The 27466-nt window shown below is 32.7% G+C and overlaps 2 protein-coding genes and 2 long non-coding RNA genes across 7 annotated transcripts in view; 1 reads left to right on the plus strand and 3 right to left on the minus strand.

Moving 5' to 3' along the window:
* Positions 1-1181: 1181 nt before the first annotated feature.
* LOC105137152 (uncharacterized) overlaps positions 1182-27466 on the minus strand; it is a 36233-nt gene continuing 9948 nt past the window's right edge. Inside the window, exon 2 of the long non-coding RNA XR_844499.1 lies at positions 1182-1367. This is a non-coding gene — a long non-coding RNA (uncharacterized LOC105137152). The remainder of the gene's footprint in view (positions 1368-27466) is intronic.
* On the plus strand, positions 3728-7317 carry LOC105137151 (uncharacterized). 3 transcript variants are annotated; one of them, XR_844497.1, is made up of 5 exons: positions 3728-4174; positions 5434-5563; positions 6001-6333; positions 6448-7093; positions 7221-7317. XR_844497.1 is itself a non-coding variant. In XM_011042781.1 (2 exons), the coding sequence occupies exon 1, from the start codon at positions 6415-6417 to the stop codon at positions 7048-7050; it is 636 nt and encodes a 211-aa protein (XP_011041083.1). In that variant the 5' UTR covers positions 6399-6414; the 3' UTR covers positions 7051-7093; positions 7221-7309. The 3 variants fall into 3 exon arrangements, 1 of the variants encoding a protein (XP_011041083.1); XR_844498.1 differs by lacking the exon at positions 6001-6333 and having other exon boundaries at positions 3730-4174; positions 7221-7312; XM_011042781.1 differs by lacking the exons at positions 3728-4174; positions 5434-5563; positions 6001-6333 and having other exon boundaries at positions 6399-7093; positions 7221-7309.
* Positions 7253-16725, minus strand: LOC105137150 (uncharacterized). Its single transcript, XR_844496.1, has 3 exons — positions 16714-16725; positions 14026-14029; positions 7253-7339 (listed from the first exon to the last, which is right to left on the minus strand). It is a non-coding gene; the product is annotated as an uncharacterized LOC105137150 (long non-coding RNA).
* LOC105137149 (probable disease resistance protein At4g27220) lies at positions 21590-27086 on the minus strand. Of its 2 annotated transcripts, none has more exons than XM_011042780.1 (5): positions 26981-27086; positions 23751-26887; positions 22137-22769; positions 21908-22019; positions 21590-21777 (listed from the first exon to the last, which is right to left on the minus strand). In XM_011042780.1, the coding sequence occupies exons 2-5, from the start codon at positions 26874-26876 to the stop codon at positions 21773-21775; spliced, it is 3876 nt and encodes a 1291-aa protein (XP_011041082.1). In that variant the 5' UTR covers positions 26877-26887; positions 26981-27086; the 3' UTR covers positions 21590-21772. The 2 variants fall into 2 exon arrangements, with proteins under 2 accessions (XP_011041082.1, XP_011041081.1); XM_011042779.1 differs by having other exon boundaries at positions 21590-21747; positions 21853-22019.

A 27466-nucleotide genomic window follows, 5' to 3' on the forward strand; every position in this document is an offset into this window, starting at 1 on the left:
GGGTCTTATAATTTAGGTTGGGGACTTGACAGGTTAACATGAGTTGATTCGAGTAAATTCAAATCAATCCAATATATTGTCATCTTAATATTTTTTTTTTTAAAATATCTTCATTATTTTTTTAATCAAACTATTATTTTACCACTCCTTTGTATTGTTTTTGGATCTACAAAATCAACTAAATCAATCTAACTCATATAGTTTTTTTTTTTTGGCGAGAAAACATGTTAAGTACACCTAGTATTTTATTTTTTTTGCTTAAAAAAAAGTTGATTCGACTTACAGCATAGAGCAAAAAATTATCTTAGTGCTGGCTAAATGGGAATATTTCTCTTAACATCATACAAATCCTTGTAGATTTCTAGTATTTAGAATTTAACAGGAACTATGAATACACAAATACGCTTAGCCTAGCAAATAATTACATTATAGCTTTATCTATTGAAGATGATTTGATTAAAATGACTCTAATTTCATCAGTTATTAAGTAATCGGAAGGGCTGTTATTACTATGAATTTGTAGCTTTTGCATCCGTATCAAATTTAAGGTAAAAGTTCAAAATGTTAGATATCAAGATTAAAGTCTTAATTTAATTTTATATGTGTATTATTAAGCAGATTTTAAAACTAATTAGTTTTCTAATTGACTAATAAATTAAAACACCACAATCTTTTTAACAATGGGTATTTGATTTTTATTTACAATTATTTAACCCTTCAACGAGATAGACTTCAATAAAAACTTGCATTTTTATGGTCGTGAAAGCGAGTCATGCACTATTAAATCCAAACATTATAGTTAATTAGAATGTTCTTCATTTTTATTTTCACTATAATAGAAAGATGAGGTTGAAAATTGAAGGAGATCCAACTTTTACAAGAGTAATATTATTTAGACCACTACCCTACTTTAAATTATAGTCTTGTGAATTTGTAGTTTTTACATCCATATCAAATTTAAGGTAAAAGTTAAAAATATTAGCTATCAAGATTAAAGTCGTAATTTAATTATATATATGTATTATTAAGAAGATTTTAAAACTAATTATTTTTCTAATTGACTAATAAATTAAAACACCGTAATCTTTTTAATAATGAGTATTTGATCTGTATTTATAATTATTTAACCACACAACAAGATAGATTTCGATATAAACTTGTATACAGAAATTGAGTGAGTGTGGTAGGAGAAAATGGCGATTAAATTGAACAGATATTTCACTTTCTTTCTTCATGGATTATAATTACAAACATGTATGAAGAAATAATAATATAATATAATATAAAGACAATAACAAATAACACAAGAATGAGTAGAAATACATACCTTGTAGTAGAGACAGGAACGAACGGAAGATTCACGATCACTTAGACACCCACTACCTCTCATCGATTGCAACCACAAATATAATCCTTACTGCATGTAGTGTTACTACAATTATGATCTCTCAAGGTTTTTTCTTTTTTTCTTTTTAATGAAAATGATGATGAGGGGAAAAGAACGAAAGGACCTGAAAAGAAGACAACAATTAATTAAATGAAGAACACTCTCTGCCACTTCCAAGGATGAAACTCGAGCTATATGGTCGTCCCTCCATCCCACTCAAGGAATTTGATTTGCCCATAAAGAAAAAAAAAAAGAAGGCATTCCTTGCTTCAAATTTGGTTTACTTATGAAGTAAGCTAACGACATCAACATTTGCAGGCTAAAGAGAGATTCTCATTTCAATTATTTTATTTTATTTGGGTGCTTGCAGGCCAATGGCTTCATGGGTAAGCGAAAACATTTCTGCTGCATGTACAAAACCAATTTAAGGCATGTTAAGATGCCATAAAGCCTTCAATTTTCTATATTACCGTATACAGTTTTAGATACTTCTATCATTGGAAGATGATAACAATAAAAACATTTTTTTTTTGTTTTTATAATGGAACTATTATAAGCGGGTTTGGGCTGCGATTCAATCTATTTTTAATGGAAATTTAAATTTGTTTTTCAAATTAATTTTTTTAACTATTTTAATGTGTTTATATAAAAAATGAGTTTTGAAAAATATAAAGATATTATTTTGATATATTTTAAAATAAAAAATATTTTAAAAAATAACATTAATTATATTTTTAAATAGGCCCAAAATATAATTAAGCTTGATCGATGAACAAATTGAATATCAAGTTTAAAATTTCAGTATAAATCATATAAAATGTTTTTTATATGCAAACAAATCTAGAAATTGACACATAAAATTGATTGTATAAAATTAAAAAAAAAATATCTAGCAAGGTTGCACTTATTACAAATATTATCCAAAAATAAATATATTTTATTTTTAAAAATAAAGTTCAATTATATAAAACATAAAAACATTATAGATGAGTTAGACAAATCTTTTTAAAAATTAAAAACATAAAAAATACTTAAAAACAACACTATTTAAAAAATGTTAAATATAAAAAAAATCAAAGAGAATGAGTATTAATTTAAATAAATTATTTAAAAAACATATAAGAAAAAACATGATTGTTTAGGATTTTTTTTAAGCCGGTGCCTCATCTATTTACAAGGGCTCGTATAGGGGTCTATTTTCTTAAAATGTAATCGGGGAAATGACATATCATCCACTCCAATGTTTTTTTGATTATTAAGCCCAGTTTTAAATAAATAAAATATTAAAGTATGAAATTAAAAAAAAATATAAATTTAGAAGAAAAAAACACAATTGATGATCCAATTTTTTAAAATTTACAATTCATTGTCTCAAGATAAAAAAAAATAAAAAAGAAATGAAAAAAAAACATGAATCAAACTTAGTAAACTTGTTGAATACATAACCTAAGACATAATATCAGGATAACTCTATAGAAAAAAAATAAGAAAAACAAAGAATAACAATTTTCACAAAAACTTAATTAAAAAAATTGAGGTAACCCTTCTTATTATTTTTTTTAAAGATTAATCCCATTAAAAGAAAGTAAAAAAGAATGTTAGAGGTTGAAATATTATTAAAAAAAGAAATTAAAAAAATGAAAAAAAAAGTTTAAGTGAAAATTGTAAACACATGTTAAACTTGTAAACCCAGAATCCATTAAAAGTTTTACTTGAGCTTAACTTAGGAGCTCAACACCTAAAAATTAATGGTTGGAGGATGAAATCAATCAATTTAATTCAGTTTAAAAATAAAATAAAATAAAAATATTTTAGCCAGACAGGTTGATCCTTATTTGTTGAGAAAAATAAACTTCATAAAATGCAAAAATTTCCCTTTATTTTCCTACTTAATTTTCTCAGGATTCAAACACAAATATTGTTCTTTTTGCTTTTATTGGTGGTTAATTATTTATTCAACACATAACAAAATGTTTGGTATTTGAGAAACCACGGGAAAGTGAACGAATAAACTAAACTGACAAAAATCTTAAATGGTTTTAAATTATTTCAGCTACTTTTCCTCAATTTTCTAGGTAAACAAGAGGAGCTAAATTTATTCCCAGCCTAAACATCAATAATTTTCAGAAGAACAAAAGAAGAGATTATCACTTCTATTCTATTTGCTTTAGACCAAAATTTGTTCAATGTGCTTAGTTATAAGAGGTGCGAGTAAGTTTATTTTTTACTTCTAAGATGGTGTTTGGCTCAGTGGTGGCTTTTGTGGTTAGTCCAAATATATTTTTTTATTGTTTGGTAATAACAAGCTGATATTACAAAAACACAACACTGTTACTGTTGCTCTAGAGATTTTGATTCACTTTGTTTTTCTTAACCAGAGACTGAAAAATCCCTAAAAGCCATCACTCATTTAGATCCAAATACCCAGAACTGCATAAAATTTCTGCCACCAAACCCCCCAGATTTATAAAAGCCAGTAAGCTATTACTAGATCACTAAGCTATTACTCTATATTTGTCGTCAGATCCCTAAAATCCATTACTGTGCCAAACCATTAAGACATCAAAACTTGTTTTTCTTCACAATTACCCCTCCAGCTCCCAAAAAGCCATTATAGAGCCAAACAAGAAGCCATCACTTTCCTTTGTTCTTCATCATAGCTGATAAATCTCTAAGGCTAAGCTCTCCTTAGAGATCTAGTTGTCTTTTGTCCAGATCAACAAATCTCTAAGGCTCATTTTGTTTGCTCACCATCCCACACCCCCCTTCATATCAGCAATTGATCTGGTAATTTTTTTTATTTTTTATTTTTATGTGGTCACGTTGGGGGATAAATATCCTAAAAAATATCCGGAGCTCTAACAACTAATATTACACTTAAACATTTAAGGATTGTGTTTTTTCTTCTTCCCCTTTACCTTGCATAAAAAGTGAGTTGTGAATACAGTTTGTTAGCTTTCATTTAAAAAATCACTATAGTGATTTGTTAATTCATTATGTTGTGCTCATCAGCATTATCTCAGCATTATCTCATGTTTTTATTTGTTTAATTAGCTGCTCTAAGTTTGTGTAGCAAAAAGTTTATAAGATTAGTATCATACATATAAAAAGATATTTCTAAATGCCAAGAATAAACTGCAACTGTTTTTATGGATTCAAGCTACTCCTGCAGTTTAAAATGGCTAGCAGCACCAGTAAAAGAAAAAAAAACCTTGTGCTATCAGCTTTATCTTCCTTGTTCTGTGTTTATGCATTGATTGCAGTGGACTGGTCAGCTATTTGCTTAAATACACCATTTTAGAACTTGATGCTCTGCCCTCTAGCAGTAGCTTGGACTTTGAAATAAAGAACGTGGGCTTCATGCTGATTCCAATGCTGGTACTTTGGACTGAGAGAAAGGGGAAGAGAGGGGTGGGGGAGTGAAAGGGGTGGAGGATTAGATTTATTTTTCAATATGATAGTGTGTTTGGGTGTGTCAGGCCATACTCGATTAATTAAATTGAATGTGTATATTTTTCTGCTCACTCTGCATTTATTAGACATATTTTTAATTTTTAAGCATACATTAGTTAGTTTGAGTAAATTTCCCCTTCCCTGTTCTTTGTATTTTTCTCTACTTATTTGTTATGTTTTACTTATTTGTCGTAAGCCTAAAAGTTTTGTAGTTAGAAAAGTATAGAAGAAATAAAAAAAAAAAATATAAGATTACCAAGTGATATGAGACCACCCATTGTTGTGTAAATAGCTTTCCTTGTTTTTGCATTTCTTCGTAAGCCTAAAAGTTTTGTAGTTAGAAAAGTATAGAAGAAATAAAAAAAAAAAATATAAGATTACCAAGTGATATGAGACCACCCATTGTTGTGTAAATAGCTTTCCTTGTTTTTGCATTTCTTGTTTATACTTGCTCTGCTTTTTACAGAACTCCAATATTTGATGAAGATTTGTTGTTCAATGACTAATATGGATTTTTGCTTTTAAATTGGTTACCAATGAATGTTGCATTCGGTTTGCTAAGACCTAAAAATCTATTTCTTTCATGATATCAGATATCAACTTCCTCTGCTTGTAGCTCGCACTAGTTTTTGTTGAAGCTCCAGATATGCTTCAATGTATTTGATAAAGTTATACACCTTGATAATATCGATCATTTGTCTCTAACAATTCAAATATTACTTGGTAAGTCTGCAATTTTGTCTAGTTGGAGTGTATATCATCTACAGTGTTGTTGTTCTACTAAAATGATATTAGTGGCAGTAATTTTGTTTATTAATTTACTTGGCTCAGCTATGTTATGTACAATAAAATTGGTGTTTGTTTTGTCATACAACCAAGTAGCTTATACTCAGATTTATAATGATAATATTTCATTGTTCATGAAGTTCTTTTCAATTTATTAGTGTATGGTATATCTGGAGAGGTTATGTGTTTTTTATTGTTGATTCATGAACTGCAGTTTATTGATTACAAGGGGTATGGATTTAAAGATATTGTTATGTCTTATGTACTATAAATATACAGATAGTTATTTGAATCAATTGTATTATTAGTAGCATTCTCCCATTTTTTTAAATTGTAATTTTGATGAAATTCCTATGCATATATCATTTTGCTAGAAAAAAATATTCAATGGAAGGTGCTGAAAGCTCGGATAAAACATCTTGGAGTAAAGAGATGCTGCATACGTTTTGTGATATTTGTATTGTCATTATTGAGAAAGGAATGAGGCCAAGCACTCATTTCAATAAGGCCGGATGGAAATTTGTTATGGCTGTCTTCAAAGAGAAAACTGGTCTTACTTTTACTAAGATTCAACTAAAAAACAAATGCGATGGTGCAAAAAAGGAGTGAATGATTTGGAAAAAACTGATATCTGAAACAAGAGTAGGATGGAATAATGAACTTGGAACTATTAGTGCTAGTGATGAGTGGTGGAAAAAAAAACTCAGGTTAGTTATTGATACCTTTATTTCCTGGATTTATCTGTCTTGTCCTATTTCTTAAACTATTTAGCACATTTTATATGGTTTATGCATGTGCTCTTTCATATTTGTTCCATACAGGAAATTAGAGGGTCTAAAAAGTTTAGACATGCTGGGATTGAACCTTCACTTTGCAATAAGTTTGATAGAATATTCAGCAATGTTGTGGCAACTGGACACTATGTTTGGGCTCCGTCTTCTGGAGTATTATTTGATGATGATACTGTGAATCAAAACACTCAAGATGTTCATGTTAATGAAGAAGAAAATCTAGAGGAAGGGAGTGGTGATTCTGAGGAGGATGCCATTCCCAATTACACAGATGATGTTTGTAATTTAGTTGTTGGAGTTAATATGGGAAATAACAGTACCACAAATAGCAGTGGAAAGAGAAAAGCAAAAGAGCAATGTAGTGGGCAAAGTACAAATAAAAGCAAAAAACCTCATAGAGTTGGAGCTCAAATGCTTAAACGTTGGGATAAACTAGTTGATGATGTTTCAATAAGGAATGATAGTAGGGATAAGATAGGGTGTAGCATTAGTGAGGTGATGATAGAGATTCATTCCATACCCGACATTATTTTTGGTGATGACTTATATTGGTTTGCTACGGAGTACTTGTCTAGGAGGAATAAAAGAGAGATGTGGGCAGCAATAGGAGATCTTGATAGGAAGTACCAATAGTTGCAAAAAATGTATCAGTGAAGTCAAAAGCATTAAATGAAGGTTAGTATTGCTTTAATGATCTTTTAGTTTTTGTTATTTCCTGAAGAATGATATCGCAAACTTATTGTCAATTGCTTAAACAACTACATGTTATAAGAGTTTTGTTGTGCTGCCAAATGATGTGCAAGTTTGCAGTAATAAGATATACTTCTAAGGCTGATGTATTGAAGCATGAAGAGTAGTATTGATATTGGTAGAGAACAACTTTTCTTATTTATGTTTGCGGATTGCTAATCTAACTTGTTTACTAGTAACAACAATTATGCACATGCTTTATGAAATGAAAAACAATTTTTTTTTTTATCAACTACTACCCTCTCCCCCCAACCAAAACGAGACATTGTCCTCAATGTTCTAAGGTAGAAAGATAGAGTATAAAAGATATCACCTGAAATAACGAACACTGACAAAACCTGAAACACACTGAAACAAAAATAAGAAATAACAAAACATAATAATAAAACCAAAAGACACAAAAATTCACAAATGAAGGCTCAAATCCAATCTAAGCTTTTTACGGCTTTCCTTAGATGACCAATTTATGCGACTCATGGAAGGATCAATCACAGGAATGAAAGATTGTAGTTGGTCAATCAATTGTTCAGCAGTAGTAGCAGAGATTATGATTTGTCGTGCAGAAGATGTTAGAAATTCCTGTTCCACAGCATGATCAAGAAAAGACAACAACTTATCATAATAACCATTAACATTTAACAAACCTATGGGTTTATGGTGAATGTGCAATTGAGCCCAAGAGGAAATATGAAAGATCTCTTCCAATGTGCCTAGACCACCTGGTAAAGCAATGAAGGCATCAGCATGGTTAAACATTGCATTCATTCGAGCTGACATTGTGGAGACCTGAAGTTCCTCTCCAATTGTTTTTCCAATGATGTCCCCTTGTGCCAAAGCTTCAGGGACGATTCCTAAAACTTGACTACCTCCTAAAAATGCAGCTATTGACACACCTCCCATTAACCCAAGACTGCCTCCCCCATACACTAAATGAATCTTTCTCTCAGCTAGCACCTGACCAAGATGATTTGCTGATTCTAAAAACTCTTTTTCTTTCCCAGGACTAGATCCACCGAAAACACAAATATTTCTTATATGATGACTTGGGGAACTTGCCATTTCTACACACTTCTATATATGCTGAATGAATGGGTTGAGTAGAAATGATGGAAATGAAGAGAAGATTTTATAGATGAGAAATTGAAAATACAAAGCATACCACCTATATGTAGGCTAGCTGAAGTCTTACTCTCTCTCTCTCTTTCTTATTTATTTATTTATTTATTATTATTATTTTATTATTATTATATATATATATATATATATAAATGTATGTACAAGCAGTTGTGATTGTGGCTCACAGCTTTCCCTTGGTTTTACGTCCAAGAACGGCTTAAACGCCCTCTATGGGTCGGGGATAGGCTTCCCATCCAGTTTTCTTAAAAACTGGCAAACAGGGTCTTTTTTAGTCAGATTCCCAAGACTAAGTCGATCATGTTCTTTATGAAAATGAGGCCATAAATCATGAATTGCACGATGCACATCTCCACTAGGATGCGTCTCAAGAGTTAATAGAAGATTATCTAAAGACTCCTTACTCAGGCCATCCTTAATGAATTGTATTTTATCTTCACGGTTTATAGATACCATTCCTAAAGAACGACATTTTGTATTACAAGTCCATCTGGCACATCGGTGACAGACTTTTAGTCGTTTTGCACGACGTTTCTTTGCAAAAGTGCTTTTACCTGTCCCAGGCATGTATGAAATAAAAGAGTTGGAAGACTCACCTGATAATCGGATCTTTGCTTCAATTATCCAGCGAATATCTTCAGGAATTCCATGGTTCATTAACAACCTCAATCTTTCACACCTAGCACGGTAAATTTTTGTAATCGCATTCTGAGGCAGAGCAGGAAAATACTTTTTCAATTTTTCAAGAGTGGTGTCCATTTTTGTTTTGTTTTGTTTTTAAAGAGAAGTGCAGAAGAGATGTAAAGAAAAGAGAAGGAACAAGGAATTGAACAAATATATACAAAGATATCAATTATCATGGGAAATTGAAAGAACCGACTTAAGAGTCACGGAGTACCGTTATCCGCCATTTGACCGGGGTTGGAGAAAGACTAGCAAAACAAAAGTCACACCAAAAAGAAACACAAAAAAAATATGAGAAAAACAAAATAATCAACCTTCATATACAGGATCATTCAAACCAATGGATTCATTTTCACTAGGAAAATTATCAAAGTAAGCTTTCAAACGATGTCCATTGACCTTGAAAACATTACCATTCTTTGGATTCTCAATATCAAAGGCCCCATAAGGATATACATGTTTCACAACAAATGGACCGCTCCATCTTGATCTTAGCTTTCCAGGAAATAAATGGAGTCGAGAATTATAAAGCAAAACTTTTTGACCAACATCAAATGTTTTTCTCAAGATTCTTTTATCATGAAAGTCTTTGATTCTTGCTTTATGAATTTTTGAATTCTCATATGCATCATTTCTTATTTCTTCAAGCTCATTTATTTGTAACTTACGCAGCTGACTCGCATCATCCAGGTTTGAATTGAAAGCTTTAATAGCCCAATAAGCTTTGTATTCAAGTTCCACAGGCAAATGACAAGGTTTTCCATAAACCAACCTATAAGGTGACATACCTAATGATGTTTTAAAAGCAGTTCGATAGGCCCATAGTGCATCATTAAGTCTTAAAGACCAGTCCTTTCGATTAGGGTTCACTGTTTTTTCCAAGATTTGTTTGATCTCCCTATTAGCAAGTTCTACTTGTCCATTTGTCTGGGGGTGATAAGGGGTGGCAACTTTGTGTGTGATTCCATATTTCTTCATTAAAGACTCAAATGGCTTGTTACAGAAATGTGTTCCACCATCACTTATCATGGCCCGAGGGATTCCAAATCGACTCAAAATGTTTTCTTTCAAAAACTTAATGACTGTTTTATGATCATTGTTACGACTTGGAATTGCTTCTATCCATTTTGAAACATAGTCTACTGCGACTAATATGTACACAAAACCAAATGATGGAGGAAATGGACCCATAAAATCTATACCCCAACAGTCAAAGATTTCAATGACAAGAATAGTACTTAAAGGCATCATGTGACGTTTTGAAAGAGATCCTAACTTTTGACAATTTTCACAAGATTTGCAGAATGCATGCGTGTCCTTGAACATGGTGGGCCAATAAAATCCACATTGTAAGATTTTTGCAGCTGTCTTTTTTGACGAAAAATGACCTCCACATGCCTCAGAATGACAAAATTTAATGACATTACTTACCTCATTGTCAGGAATGCATCTTCGAAATATTTGATCAGGACAATATTTGAATAAATAAGGGTCATCCCAATAAAAGTTCTTCACTTCGTTCAAGAACTTTCTTTTGTCTTGAGTGCCCCAATGCGCTGGCAAATGTCCTGAAACAAGAAAATTAACAATATTAGCAAACCAAGGCATTGTAGTGACAGAAAGTAAAGATTCATCAGGAAAGTAGTCATCGATTGGTGTGATGTCAGATTTCGAATCAGTTGCCAATCTTGACAAATGATCCGCGACAACATTTTCGGTGCCTTTCTTATCCTTGATTGTGATATCGAATTCTTGAAGTAACAAAATCCACCGCACCAATCTAGCTTTAGAATCCTTCTTGGAAAGAAGATATTTCAACGCTGCATGATCGCTAAAAACAATAACAGGTGAGCCAACAAGATAAGATCTGAATTTTTCACACGCAAATACTACAGCAAGTAATTCTTTTTCAGTGGTTGTGTAATTTATTTGAGCACTATTTAAAGTTTTACTTGCATAGTAAATGACATAGGGTTTCTTATCTTTTCTTTGTCCTAAAACAGCACCCACGGCATAATCACTAGCATCACACATTATTTCAAAAGGTAATGACCAATCAGGAGGTTGAATAACAGGAGCAGATGTAAGCAGGTTTTTAAGTTTAACAAAGGCTTCTTCACAATATTCAGTCCATTCAAAAACATTATCCTTTGTTAGAAGGTTACACAATGGCTTAGATATTATACTAAAATCTTTGATAAACCTTCTATAAAAACCAGCATGTCCTAAAAATGATCTAACATTTTTAACAGATTTTGGTGTTGGCAAGTTGGCAATTAACTCAATTTTAGATTTATCAACCTCAATTCCTATTGATGAAACAATGTGACCAAGTACAATGCCGTTTGTTACCATAAAATGACATTTTTCCCAATTCAACACAAGATTCTTCTCTTCACACCTGTTCAAAACCTTTTCCAAATTAGTTAAACAATTATCAAATGAATCACCAAAAACAGAAAAATCATCCATAAATATCTCAAGAAAACGTTCAACCATATCACTGAATATGCTAAGCATGCATCTTTGAAACGTGGCTGGTGCATTACATAATCCAAAAGGCATCCTTCGGTATGCAAATGTACCAAATGGACATGTGAAAGTAGTTTTCTCTTGATCTTCAAATGCAATTTCAATTTGGTTGTAACCTGAATAACCATCTAGAAAACAATAAAATTCATGACCTGCAACTCTTTCTAGAATTTGATCCATGAAAGGTAAAGGAAAGTGATCTTTTCTAGTCATTGAATTGAGTTTCCTATAGTCAATGCACATGCGCCAACCAGTAATAGTCCTCGTTGGAATTAACTCATTTTTCTCATTTGTTATCACAGTAACTCCAGACTTTTTAGGTACAACTTGGGTAGGACTTACCCATTTGCTATCAGAAATAGGATAAATGATTCCATTATCTAGAAGTTTAATGACTTCATTCCTCACTACTTCTTTCATATTAGGATTAAGCCTTCGTTGCATTTCTCTAGAGGGTTTAGCATTTTCCTCCAAATAAATCTTGTGTGTGCAAATCAAAGGACTAATTCCTTTTATGTCAGCTATGGTCCATCCTAATGCATTTTTGTGCATTTTCAGAGTTTGTAATAACTTACCTTCTTGATGAACATTAAGTTTGGAAGAAATTATTACCGGAAAAGTTTCATTTTCTCCCAAAAATGAGTATTTGAGATTACATGGTAATGGCTTCAAATCGGGTTTTGGTGGTTGAACACTTGAAGGTATGGACCCAATTGATCGTGGTGGCAATTCCTCAATTTTTGGTCTCCAAATATTTGCCTTTGATTCTTCCTGAAAACAAACCATTTGCAAATCTTCAGATTCATTAAACTCAATTTCATTGGAAGAATTTTCAAATTGATCGTAAATTATTTTTTCAATAAAATCTACTTCCTGTAAATCATTATCATCTCCAGGTTGCTTGCAAATGTTAAAAACATTCATTTTTAATGTCATGTTTCCAAAAGATAACTTCATCACTCCATTCCTACAATTAATCAATGCATTAGAAGTTGCAAGAAATGGACGTCCTAAAATAACAGGAATTGAATTGCATGCTTCAACAGGTTGTGTATCCAAGACAATAAAATCCACAGGAAAGATGAATTTATCAACTTGTACTAACACATCTTCAACTATTCCTCTAGGCATTTTTATAGATCTATCAGCAAGTAAAAGAGTAACAGAAGTAGGTTTTAACTCACCGAGATTTAGACTTTGAAAAACCGAATATGGAAGTAAATTCACACTAGCTCCAAGATCAAGTAAAGCTCTGTCAATTTTATGTTCTCCAATAAAGCAAGAAATTGTAGGACAACCAGGGTCTTTATATTTCAAAGCATTATTGTTCTGAAGAATGGCACTTACTTGTTCGGCTAAGAAGGCTTTCTTTTTCACATTCAATTTTCTCTTTACAGTGCATAGATCTTTCAAAAATTTAGCATAAGATGGTACCTGTTTAATAGCATCTAGCAAAGGTATATTAATCCTTACCTGTTTGAAAGTTTCAAAGATTTCAGAATTGTGATTGACTTTCCTTTGTTTGGTCATGGCATGAGGAAATGGAAGTGCTGGTGGGGAATCAGTCTCTTCCTTGCAATGATCAGGTTCAACCATTTCCTTACCCTTGGAGACTAACTCATCTTCTTTCTCACAAGGTTCAAGAATAGGTTTTTTAATAACCTTACCACTGCGGAGAGTAGTGACTGATTTGACTTGATCCAGATGTTGGCTTCCAGAACTGCTTGTACTTGAATTGTATTGCCCTTTGGGATTTTGCTGGGGTTGAGATGGAAACTTACCTTTCTCCTGAAAACTGAGAGCAGATGTGAACTTTGCAAGAGTATCTTTCAAATCAGCCATGGTTTGAGCATTTTGAGTGTTGATTGTCTCTTGCTTTTCAATGAATGCATGTAATGTTTCCTCAAGATTTCTTCTAGGAGGGGGAATATAAGGAGGTGCATATCCATGAGAATTTTGAAAATTATGTTGTGTTTGAAATGGTGGGTGTGAAGTTTGTGCATTATTGTTACCACTCTTCCAACTGAAATTTGGGTGATTTCTCCAACCAGGGTTGTACGTTTGTGAGTACGGGTTATGACTTGGTCTTTGGAAACTATTTAAAGCATTGGCTTGTTCATGGAGACATTCCTTAAAAGAAGGCAACGTGGGACAATCATTGGTTGAGTGTTCATTGGTTTCACAAATTTGACACACAATTTCTTGAACAGATTTTAATTGACCACTCTTTTTTAATTCTAGTGCCTCAACTTTTCTAGCTAAAGATGCAAATTTGGCTTGGAGGTCATGATCTTCCCTAAGGCTATACATGCCTCCATTAGATGTATGAGGTTGAGTTTTACCTGGTGCCTCACAAGTACCTGTGGTGTCCCAATTTTGAGCATTTTCAGCTAGCAACTCTAGGTACTCCATTGCTTCATTAGGGTCTTTATTTTCAAAAGTTCCATTGCACATCAATTCCACCATTTGCCTATCTTTAGGTGTTAACCCTTCATAAAATTGTGAAACCAATCTCCATGTTTCAAAACCATGATGAGGACAGGTATTAAGCAAGTCTTTATATCTATCCCAACATTTATAAAATGTTTCTCCTGGTTTTTGAGTAAAAGTGGTGATTTGTCTTTTGAAAGAGTTTGTTCTATGAGAAGGGAAAAATTTCTTTAAAAACTGTTGTTGCATTTCATCCCAAGCATGAATGGATCCTGACCTAATATTTTGTAGCCATGTTTTAGCTTTATCTTTTAACGAAAAAGGAAAAAGCTTTAATCTGATGGTGTTCATGCTACAATTTAAGTCATTATAAGTGTTACAAACTTCTTCAAATTCTCTTAAGTGCAAGTATGGATTTTCTAATTCTAAGCCATGAAAAGTGGGTAAAAGTTGAATAATACCTGGCTTAAAATTAAAATGAGATGCATCAGGAGGAAAAACAATACATGATGGTGCACTTGTTCTTGTTGGATTCATATGATCTCTAAGTGTTCTAACACGATTATTCTCATTATTCTCATTATGAATTGATTGGTTATCTTCTTCGGCCATGTTTTCTAAAGAAAATGATGATTTTCTAGAAAGTCTACCACTTAATGTACGTGTCCAAACTCTCATGCAAATACAAAAGAAAAGAAAAGAAAAAAGAAAAAGAAAAAGAAAAAGAAACAACAATTAGAAAAACAAATAAAAGTGAAAATAAAATAAAATAAAATATTTAATTTATACAATAACTTACCTCCCCGGCAACGGCGCCAAAAACTTGACACGATCAAAGAGTTGATGTCTTATCCCAAGTGCAGGAGTGTCAAAGTAAAATAACCCGGCAAGACCGGGGTCGAACCACAGGGAGGTGAATTATATAAATTACAAATAAAGAAAAAGATTTAAAGAGAATAATAACAGAAAAGGAGTTGAAGAAAGTTTTGGGATGTGATATTGATGTAAGGATTAAACAATAACAAAACATATGTCAAGGTTATAGGATTCACTAATGGTATTTCAAATAAATATAATATAAACTCTTTTTATTACTCAACTAGAAACCACACACAAAGGAGGTTCTAATCGGATGATTTCTCGTTATTAGCTCATTATAAATTACTAACATGATCATATTAATTATCTTATATAAGTAATACCATACTTATAAATATCATCAAGCATTCATGTTGCTAGTTTATGTTAACAACAAATCAAGTTTCTATCATAATAACGATTTCGGCCGAAAACTATGAAAGATCAAGCATTTGATGTACCAAATATTATACAACACAAATCTAAATTAAACATTTAATAAGCAAGGTATTAAGAATTAGTAAGATAAAAAGATAAAACATGTTAATAACAATCTTTCTTGGATATAAACATTTAAAGCTCATGTTGAGTTTATATTATACCTATTCTAACACCATTAGAGAAACCTTTTCACCTTGACATAATTAACTTAGCTAAACATTAAGAAGGAGAAAAACACAAATAAACAATATAAGAACATAAACATAATATAAGCTAACTAAGTATAGGAAAGGAAATGAAAGAGCATAAACAAGAGATTACTATAGCATAAAAGAAAACTTGAACATTACAAAGATGTAGAGAGAAAGCAAGAAGATAACTTTGATCTGAAAATTAATATGACTAAATACATGGACAATGCCTCCTTTTATAGGCTAAGTTTCAGAACTATTGATTGATTGAAGAATTGGTGGGCATCCATTGATTTGGTGGCTGGTTTTTGACATTAATGGCTGCTGGTTTTTTGATATTGTGGGCTGATTTTTGATATTGTTGGCTGGCCAAAACGTCATTGCTCACATCAGAATTATAGCCAACTGAATTGTGGAATCTGTGGGCAATTGTCTCAGCTTTCCATAAAAAAAAACCAGAGCTCATTTGGACTTCTAGAACTCAAGATATGAGCCAAAAACCGAATAGTGCTTGAGCTGCAGGACAGCTTCCGACGTCTTCGTTGTTGCTAAGATTTGGGCTTGAAAACGGCAGAACTGAGTCTTTGACTTCATATGAAAGTTGTAGGTCTATGTCTTACCTTTCCATCGATATAAAATGGACCTAAATCTGATATCTACAGCTCCAGATATGATCAAATTACTGAACGGTGTTCGAGTTTGGAATGCACCAGCAACACTTTGCTAAGTTTGGCCTTCTTTTTATCCTTTCAATTTCAATCCTTAAACTCATCAATCAATCCTTTTATTTATGTGATAGACCTGCATTTAGGATGAATATTTACCATGAATTAAAGGTATATTATATTTTTAGACTTGCTAATATAAAACATGCTTTTGTTAGGGAATTTAATGATACTTTAGGTGCAATATGATGACATAAATCCTTAATGAGAATGCACTTTTAAGTACTAATCACTATATTTTCTGAATATTATGTTAGTTTTCTTCCTGGACCAATCAGATTATAACATCTTAAAAGGAATATATATCAGACTTTTGTTTATCCTTACTGTGTGAATTATTCAAAAAATATTAGATCGACTGTGTTCTTGTTGGCCGAAACAAATAAAATAAATATTGTTAATTGCTATGGCTCCTAACAGTAGATATTATTATATATTTGTAAGTGTTCAGCACAACACTATTCCAATTGCTTTAGTTTTCTTGATAGTAATTATATAATGTTGCAGATTGAAAGTATATTAGGTACATACAACTGAAAAGCAAGTCAAACTTAATAAAAAACATCACAATAAAGACACTGGCACAATATATATAATGCAGGAAAAGTAGAAAAAGCATAATAGGAAGAGAATATGTCAGGTATATTGTTACAATTTGGAAGAGAATATGTCAGACATATTGCATAGTCATTCTATCAACCTGCTATAGTTTGGTATAACAAACTTGTGAGTGTATAGAGGTTAGTTTTTTTATCCCACAATACTTGCAGCCCCCTATATAATATATGTTGTGTGTAATTTGAGACATAATTTTAAACACTACAACAAGAAAAACATTTAGTCTTGGGAGCTTTTACAAAAAGTCACACTTTACAGTAAGTTACTCTTATTTGAATAAACTTTTTCAATAGATTAATTATTTTTACAACTTTCATACGGCATGGTGTAGTTTTTTTTCAATCAACATCCCTTGTGTAATATTTACTGAATATTAAAATGACCTCTTAGATGTTTTTTTTTATGGAAAGTTTCACCTGTAAACATTTCTATTGCTTTTGCCAAGAATTTGGCAAATAATTCTTCCTGAAAGTATGCAGTTATTTTTTTCCAGACTGCTTCCTTCCTGGTATTGTGCAATGAATTTTCTAGGCTGTTTCCCTCTTCATTTCCTCATGTGATTGTACTTGATGATTAAAATTTAACAAAGTATCATTTCAAAAAACTTTTGCTCCCTATGTGTTATAACAAACAATCAAACATAGTCACTATTTTTGTACAATTCATAACAGGCATATGTCATAATATTATAATAATAAACATTTTTGAATTGTTGTTATGCAAGATATAATAATTATATTGTCTTACTTATTTATGGTACAAATTGGTATGAAGGCAAAGTGTTTGTAATTGAATTTGTGTAGGTAGATATGGCAAATGAATGGGTTGATGCTATGCTTGGCGTTAACTATGATGACAATTATGATACCGTTATGAATCATGTAATTGATAATATAAATTACCATGGTAGTTGAACCGGTGGTAGTGGTGGAGATGCCAACAATGATAATGATGGTGGTGATGGTGGGGATGATGGGGATGATTCAAACAGAACGGATAATGATGGTGACAGTGATGATGATAGTGATGAAAATGAAGATGAAAATTGTTCTGATGATGAGGGTGATTCATTTTGGCTACGAGAAAATGATCGTAAGAAGCTGTTGTTATGCACTGCTGGTGCTTTACACGTGTATTATGCTATTTATGTGCATAAGGAACCTTGTATGGTCTCATATAACACAGGGATGAGATGGTTGAATGAAGTTGTACGAGGACACCGGAAACAGTGTGTTAACATGTTTAGGATGCATGCAACGAAATTACAAACCCTTTGTTATGACTTGGGAACACAGTATGGGTTGAAACCATCAAGAAGGATAAGTGTTATTGAGAAGGTGGCAATGTTTTTATACACAATTGCATTAGGTGCAACAAATAGACAAGTACAAGAAAGATTTCAAAATTCTGATGAAATTGTGAGTCGAAATTTTAATGAGGTGTTGAAGACAATTTGTTTGCTTGCGGTAGATATAATTAAACCACAGGACTTTTAATTTTTAAACACTCCATAAGAAATTACGATGAATCCGAGATTTATGCCTCATTTTAAGGTGAGTCAGATATTGTTTATAGCAACCAATGACAAAGAAAAGATTATTTAAGATTTGGCTAGTTGTTATTTATGACATGTTGGTTAATGTTGTGTTTTGTCACATTTTGTAGAATTGCATTGGTGCGATAGACGGCACACATGTTCGTGCTTCTGTTTCCCAAGAAAATCAAGTGTCATTCATCGGTAGAATAGTTGTGCCGACACAGAATGTAATGGCTGCATGTAGTTTTGATATGCAATTCACGTTTGTTTGGGCAGGATGGGAAGGTGGCGCTCATGATACTCGTATTTTTTTAGAGGCTATTGACAATCCAAATATCAAATTTCCAAAACCTCCTGAAGGTAAATATATTAAAATAATTAATTTTTAATTAAATTTAAAATATGTGTATTCTATATTTTTTGTTATTAAATTTTTTATAATTTTCTTCCTTGTTATTAGGAAAATATTATTTAGTTGATGCTGAGTACCCAAATGAGTTTGGATATCTTGGTCCATATAAAGGTGAGAGATATCACTTCCAAGAGTTTCGACATCGAGGGCAACCAACCAGCCAGGAAGAACGATTCAATCGTGAACACTCATCACTTCGCAATGTCATTGAACATGCATTTAGAGTGTGGAAACAAAGGTGGAGAATTTTACAGAACATGTCGGCATATCCATACAAATCGCAAGTGCAGATTGTAGTGGCATCAAAGGCACTACATAACTATATTAGAAGGAAGTCACAAGAAGATTTTGCATTTACCGAATATGATCGCAATCCTAATTTTATTCCTAATGATATTTTAGTCGATGTTTTTCCATGTTCACAAAGCCAAGGTAACCAGCAGTCTTCTCGAATGAATTATGTCTGTGATGAAATAGCAAATAGTTTAATCAGATGATTAAAGAAGAACAATAATGTAACATTCTTATTTCTTTTATGTATAAAAAAATGCTCACAAATGCTACTAACAACTTGCAAATTAACACATGTCCTTCTTGGTAATTTTATTAACAAAAGTACTTTCAAAAGAATCTTAACCAAACACATATTAATTGCTTATTAGACAATAATATTTTAAACCATAGTTTTACCCAAATACATCTTTTTATATATACACCACAAGAAAGAGTGATTTCTAAAAATCTACTTTTATCGACCGCAAACACAAAAGCCACCACTTTTCCAAACACACCCTAAGAATCTTAGCCCAATATTTTATTCAAATTTTTTTTAATATCCCAGATACTTTAATATTTTATATTAATAAAATATATATATTTTTAAATAAAATATAATTTAAAATATCACAAAAATAAAATTATTTTTCAATCTCTCTTCTCTACAAATAACCAAAACTTGTAAGTTATAAATATCACATGAAATCTTTAAGATTTATAATTTTTTTATTTTTAATATTTTTAATATATATATTTTTAAAATTTATCTTTCTAAATATCATTGTACTTTATCTTCCTATATAATTATTTAAATATTTAAAATTCTTTATATTTATCAAACAAGATTTTTTACAAGTATCGGTTAACAGTCACCTTGAATCATACCACCTATCTTAATTTATTAGATATTACCTATAAGCCACGGTAAACTAATTAAATTAAACAAATTACTAAAATTAAAAAATTACTGGAATTAAAAAAATAGCTAATTGTTAACACAATTCATATTCTGGCCACAAGTCAAACATCTCGGTGACTGTCATTTAAAGTGGATGTCGTTCTACGCGAGCCAAGGACGAAACTAAGAAGTTGATTTTTTGAATGCAGCAGGCAATCAAGGCACTGATTGAGCTGCACGTCGTTTTGAAACTCGAATGGGATGTTTTCGTGTAATGCCAAAAGTAAATAAAAATGGGGACAAAATACTTGAAAAAAAATAGAAAAAAAAAAGCAATTTGGAAAGGTTCAATGCTTGACAACATACTTGTGTCAAAATTAATTAGGACTGATCTTGTTTGCTGAGTTTATTTTTATTTTGTCACTTGGAGCACAAATTTGTTAATGGGATTGTTGTCATTTAATCAGCTCATGTGTTGTGTAGTCCTGTGTGTGTGTTTTTTTAAACTTTTATTCTATGTTGTGATAATAAAATGTTTTTTTAATCATAAATCAAATTAAAAAGTTAGACTGTTTAATTAGTATTTTAAGTTAATAAACAAATACATAAGAGACAAAAATATATTTGTCGAAGAAAATGACGATATATGTCTTTCAAACTCAATAAAAATTTGTTGCTTTTGAAGTTCTTTTAATGTGAAAATATTGTATTTAAAAAGAAAGTTTCAATTTTGACTCTAATTGTTTAGAAAATCTGATAAAAAAACCATTTTTTATTAATTGGCGGAAAGGCCTCAATTTCACTCCTTTTAAATTCAGTGGATGGCTAAAGGATTTATCCATTACTTTAGTTTTAGAAATCTGAAGGAAGAAATAAGAAATTATCACAATGTATTGAATTTGGCTAAAAAATCAACTTGTAGTTGGGGTAACAAATTACCCTATTCTTCGAGGCCTTTAATGGTTAACACTTGCAAAGGAGGCAATTGGGCTGCAAAATTCTTTGGGCCAAAAAAAGCTGCAATTTGAAAGAATCAATTTTGTTAGCCGAGGGAAGTTGATGATGCCATCTCTGGTGAGGGCATCTCCTTCTCCACTGTAAAATATTTGCTTTAAATTGTCAGCAAATTTAATCGTTATCTGTTCCAGGTTCAGAAGACTTGGAGACACGGAGACAGGGAAGACATGTTCCAGCAAATTTAATTGTATAGAGATTTTTTAATCCTGGAAATCCAAGAGACTCTGATAAGACGCTTCAATCCACCACAATGTTCTATCTGTAGTGTTTCCAGATGAATAAGACCCTGAGCCAGGGACGGTGTGAAGTTAAATGTCAGTTCGTCAAGACACCACAAGTTCAGCATATCTAATGGGCCTCTTCCATGTTACTATTTTAAAAAAATATATGTGCGTGTTATGGTGAATGAAAAACTGTGTTGCTAAAGAATCAGAATTAAAATAGAGTTATCTTTAAAAAAAAAATACAAAATTGGGTCTATTAAATAAAAAAATAATTATTTTTAACATTAAAAACTCTTTTCTTTTTAAAAGTCTATTAATTTTATTTTTATTCTACTAATCTTTCTTCCTTCTCAACATTGTTTTGAGATAGTTACATTTATAAATTAAATTTGCTGTTTATTTTCATTTGTATTATTAAAAATATTAAATTGAATATTTTTGGAGGTTCGCACAATAAATTACTAAACACATAACATTACCCTTATTTCTGGAAGTTCACACAACAAACACATGAAATAAGACAAATTGTTGTAGCTAATGAAACAGCTGGAATTACTTCCCACCAATGTCGAGTTGATCACATCACATAGGTAACCAACCAACCTAATGCAAACATCAAGAACAAAGATCATCCAGGCATCTCGTATTTGTTGATTTAATTCAACCATTTAAAGAAGGATAGAAGATAAATAGTTGCAGCCATTTTACCTGAAAGAATTAATTACTAGCATGTTTTTTAAATTCCAATGCCAAACTAATCATCTGACTCCATCCTCTACCTCTTTCAATTCCCACCCACTATCTCGGGTCCACCTTATAGCAGTGCTGGTTGGCACGGAGCAACCAGTGCTGGAACCCTCAGCTACTTGAGATAACTGCAAAACCAATTCAAGCATGGCATACACATTCTAACTTGTAAGTCTTATTATTGAGGGAAACAAGAAATAAAAACACTGAAAGAAAGGCAAGAAATCATGTCAAATATACAACACCTTTGATTGAGCACTCATTGAACCATTTGATGTAGTAGCAAATCTTGTGGACAGCTTTGGACATTGACGCACCCCCAACATCTCCAAACGAGGGAATAAGAAATCACAACATCCATGACTAAAGTAGGCAATGCTTGGTAATTTTTCTAGAATCAGCCACACCAGATCAGTGAGCACCGTCTCTTTCTCAGCATTGACAGGTGAAACATGATCATCCTTCCCAAATACTCCCAATAATTGAGAGGATTCTCTTACTGTAAGTATTTGGAGCTTTTTGAGACCTGAAGCCATGGCTATCGGGAAGAGACTCTTCAACTTGTTGCATCCTGTGATCTGAAGTCGACACAAATTAGGAAAGCATGCAGATTGGAGATCACTTTCTGAAAATATCTGATGCTTTTCATCATTATTATCCTTGGCAATAATTTGCTCCAATTCCTCACAATTTGATATCTCTAGAATTTTCAGTTGAATTAGACTAGCAATCATGCTGCCTGTGAATACATGTGTCAGTCTCTTACACCTTTTCACCTCCAAAGTAGTCAAATTACATGGCACGAGACCCTTCCATATACTCCCCAAGTCAGGCACAAGCAGGGAGGACAACTTCAATGTTTCCAAACTTGTAAACCCCTGCATCAAAAGAAAACAAGGGTACCAATTTGTTAGATATAATTCCTAGTAATTTTTGTGGACTTTGAAACTATTATATAATTTTGTTAAATAGATGAACCAATTATCCCCAATACCGAAATACTTATCAACAAGAAGATATAGATAGACAAGGCAACGGGTCATGGGAATATAAAATCATATTTTTTCATATTTATGATAATCTGAATACAAACTATTATTTTATATTAGTTAAATTAAAAGCAATCATGAAAAATTATACATTAACTCAAAAAAATTAATTTTTTATATTCGATTTATAATTCAAAAAACAATTATGAAATTTTCCAAAAATAAAAATATGAAAGAAAATAATTTGAATTTTACATATTAGTAAAATGTTTTAATAAAAATGCTTGATTATGTATCATTTAAATTATTTTTTTCATAAAAAAAGTGAAAACAAAGTGTAAAAAAAATTAAAAATATTTTTTTTTTGAATTCAATACAAATTTGGTGCTTTTGAAGTTCTTTGAATGAGAAGATATTGTATTTAAAAAGAAAGTTCCAATTTTTAATTTTTTACTCTAATTGTTTAGAAAATTGGATTAAAAAACCAATTTTTTTACTTTTTTCAACTCTGTCATAAGTTGCAGCACTGAAATAAAATACTCAATATTCACTCCTTTTAAATATTTTTCATTAATTGGCGGAAGAGCCTCAATTTCACTCCTTTTAAATTCAGTGGATTTGCAACCATTTATCCATTACTTTAGTTTTAGAAATCTGAAGGAAGAAATAAGAAATTACATTACAGTAATTGATGTCTAACTTCCTAAGCCAATTTAAATCATCAATTAAATTCAGTGGATGGGCAAAGAACTTATCAATTACTTTAGAAATTCAGTGGATGGTTAAAGAACTTATCAGCAAATTAAACATAGTATTGAAGTTGACAATTTAAATTAGAGAAAAAAAAAAGGAGAAATATAGAGGACGTACTCGAAGCTGTGCCAACAAATTATCCCATTCTTTGTGGCCAGAGATGCTTAGACATTGCAAAGAAGGCAATTGGGCAGCAAAATCCTTTGGACCAAACAAGCTGCACTTTGAAAGAGACAATTTTCTTAGCTGAGGGAAGTCGATGATGCCATCTTTAATTTTAGACTTGACGATGATGTCATCTCCTTCTCCACTGTAAAATACTTGCTTTAAATTGTCAGCAAAATCAATCTCCATCTCTTCCAGGTTCTGAAGACTTGGAGACATGGAGACAGGGAAGATATGTTCCAGATAACGACAGCCTCTTATAGAGAGAGTTTTTAATTTTGGGAAGCCAAGAGACTCTGGAATTATTTCCCTTTCGTCATCCTTTTCTCTGATAAGACGCTTCAATCCACTGCAATGTTCTATATGTAGTCTTTCCAGATGAATAAGACTCTGAGCCAGGGACGGTGTGAAGATAAATGTCAGTTTGTCAAGAAACGACAACTGTAATTGATTAAGACTTTGGAGGCTGACATGTCTAGTGGGCCCCTTCCATATACATTTGAGCTCAGGTAAATAGGACAGCTGTAACTTTGTTAAAGATGACAGCAGCCGCAGCTCCTTCTCCTCGTTAATTCCTTCATCAGCCCCACCCAATTCAAATACGTCTTTCAATGATTTGCACATATCAATTTCCACACTCCTTAGATTTTTCAAAGCTTGCCGCCATTTTGCTGGAAACAGAGTGCGAATATCCCCACATTCATGCACTTTGACATGTTCTAATCTTTGTAAGAAGTCCTTTGGCGACCCATGGCCAGGGGAGGTCATCTGATAAGAGGACAATACTATATTTTCTAAACCCTCCACTCTCCAAAAACTAATTTGAGACACAGTAGGAAACAACTGCTCAAATGTCTTTGCATTTAAGGATGTGGCGCTTATATCATCCAAATATAATCTTGTCGAGGTTGGGTATTCTTTATCGAGTTCTGAATGCCCATCCCCTAACATTATATCATATTTGAGCAACCTGGGTAAAACAAAATCTCTGGGAATGCATTCAACCTTCGGTATCTTCAATGATAATACAGCTAAATGAGACAGCGATGTTAGGCTTGCATTCACTCCTTCTGTGCTGTCACATCCAACAACATCCCATCCCTTGAAGCTCCCATCCCCGATCAACAGTTCTTCTAACTTCTTCAACCTTCCTATCAAATTCACAGGAATCCTTCTTAGCAATCCACAACCTGTCACATCCAACAACCTTAACTCCTTGAGCTCCCCAATTTCATCAGGCAATTCTTCAATGAAGTGGCACCACCTGAAAACAAGAATCTTAACTCTTTGCAGCTTTCTCAACCAAGTGAGGTCCTTGCATTGACAGTCGATCAACAGCAACGATTGAAGGTTCGTTGAGTGTTCAAGTGATTGCAATGACAAACACCCTCCCTTTAGAGACAAAACTTCAATTTTTTTCATCCCTTCAAAAAACCTCTCTGGAACATTCAAACCATCATCCAGTCCTAACAATAGAACTTTGAGCTGTGGACACACCAATTCTTCAGGAAGTTCTGTGAGTTTATTGCCCATTAACGAGATTACTTTACAACCTTCAAAGCTTTTATTGCTCGTTGGCCACTCCAGCAACCCAATGCCAGCCTTTACCATGAATCCGTATTTTTCTGATGATGCTATCCGAATAGCAACATCACGAACCAAGTCATGCATTTTCACATATTCTTCAGTTTCAGTTCCTAACAGCATACAACAAGCTTTGAGGTTTTCGATTTCCACATAAACTCGTTTCCTTGCATCTTCAATGGACTCCGCATCTTTATGTAACCCATAGCCAACTGCGTATCTCGTCAAGTCCTCAATTGGAATGTTGTAATCTTCTGGAAATAAACAGCATAGCAAGAAACATGACTTGGTCTCATCGGACGTCAAATAATCATAGCTCAACTTAAGACATGCATATGCATTGTTTTGTCCGTCAATTTGTTCCAAATGCCGAAATTGAGAGTTTTTGAGCTCTTCAGACGCTACTTCCCACTCAACAACAGATTTATCTCTTAGAGCCCTTCCCACTGTCACAAGGGCTACAGGCAATCCATTACATTCTCTCGCAACCTTCTTTGCCACCGTGTTCAAGGTAGAGTCCTCGTCACGTAAATCTGCATTGATTCTGAATAAAGCCCATGCTTCCTCTTCAGAAAAGAGACCTAAAAAAACTTTTTCCTTGCACCTCATATAAGAACACATGTCTTCAAGACGTGTTGTTAGAAGAATTTTACAACCCCTGTGATCATCACCAAATGGGATCCCTATCTCTTGGAAGTCAATAACTTTCCAAACATCATCCAGGACTATAAGCATCTTCTTTCCCTGCAGTCTCTGCCATAGTTCTTTTGCTCTCCCTTCTTTACTCTTCTTGTCAAATTTCAGATCTAAACTATCTGCCATTTGATCCTGGATGCCTGTGGCATTTGGATTCTGGGACACCGTAGCTATCAAAACTTCATCAAAAAGGTGCAACTCTTTGGCTCTCCTGCCTACTTCTTTCACCAGGGTGGTTTTACCCCCCCCTCCCATGCCGTACAGTCCGATCATATTCACCTTGTCATCTTTGAGGGCTTTCATAATCTGTTTGAAAGCTTCTTTTGACGATCCTGAGAGTGTGAATTCCTTTGATGGAAGAAATTTTATCTCTTGAAGAGGTGCTTTGTGGGACACTTTTGGAAACTTTCTGCTATTTTCTTCAAGTTTTCTCAAAGTCTCCGTCTTCTTTGCCAGTGCCTTGCTTATCTTGAATTGTCTCATCCAATTTGGACACCAAGTAAAGCATTTGCCAATTTTTCCTTTTTCATTTTGCAAACGATTCACACCTTCAATTTCGTTTTTTGCATTTTCCAGCCATGTGTTGACATCAATCTCAATTTCTTCAGCATTCCGTTGAGCAACGTCGACAGCATCTTGCAGACGATAAAATGCCAAAGCCAGGTTCTTCATTTGTTCATCGAATTCTTGAACAAAATTGTTGAAACAGAACATGTAACGGAACTGCTTGATTGCTGGTTCCACCAAGAGTTCTAATATCTTAGATACAATGGATCCACCAACACTTTCGATATCCATTTTTCACCAGTCTGAAAAATTAGAGAAATGACGATGCTGACTGTGAGAGAGAGTCATTACAAGTAAAATAGGCAATGAGAGAATGAGAATAGTAAGTTTATTACCTTAATTTGTGAAAATATATGCGGAAAGCACCGGTACTGACTGCTCAATAATAAAATATAGCGAGAGGAACTAAAGGAGAAGGCCTTTAGCTCTGTATGGAGGCCACTTCAAGAGCAACAAGGCAAGGTATAAGTAGAACGATAAACATTTAATTCCTTGTCCTAACATAACAATTATTTACACAATAGTTCATAGATCATTGTAATCCCTTTGTCCCCTCATCAATAGCTATCCATGCCATGTGTTAAAATTCACACTTACCCTAACAATTATTTACACAATAGTTCTTAGATCTCTGTGCTTTTCCATATGAAAGATAGAAATACCTTTTTTTTCTTTCTCAAAACCAGTAAAAAGAAAAGATAGTTTACATGGATTCTAACTTACGAGTTCGAGCAGCAATTCCCATAAAAAAAAATGCAATTTGATGACATAATTAATGGAACGAACTCAACAAAGGATCAATCTTAGGCAACTAAAATCTG

Source organism: Populus euphratica, unplaced genomic scaffold (genome assembly GCF_000495115.2).
Source record: "Populus euphratica unplaced genomic scaffold, PopEup_1.0 scaffold63.1, whole genome shotgun sequence".
Lineage (NCBI taxonomy): Eukaryota > Viridiplantae > Streptophyta > Magnoliopsida > Malpighiales > Salicaceae > Populus > Populus euphratica.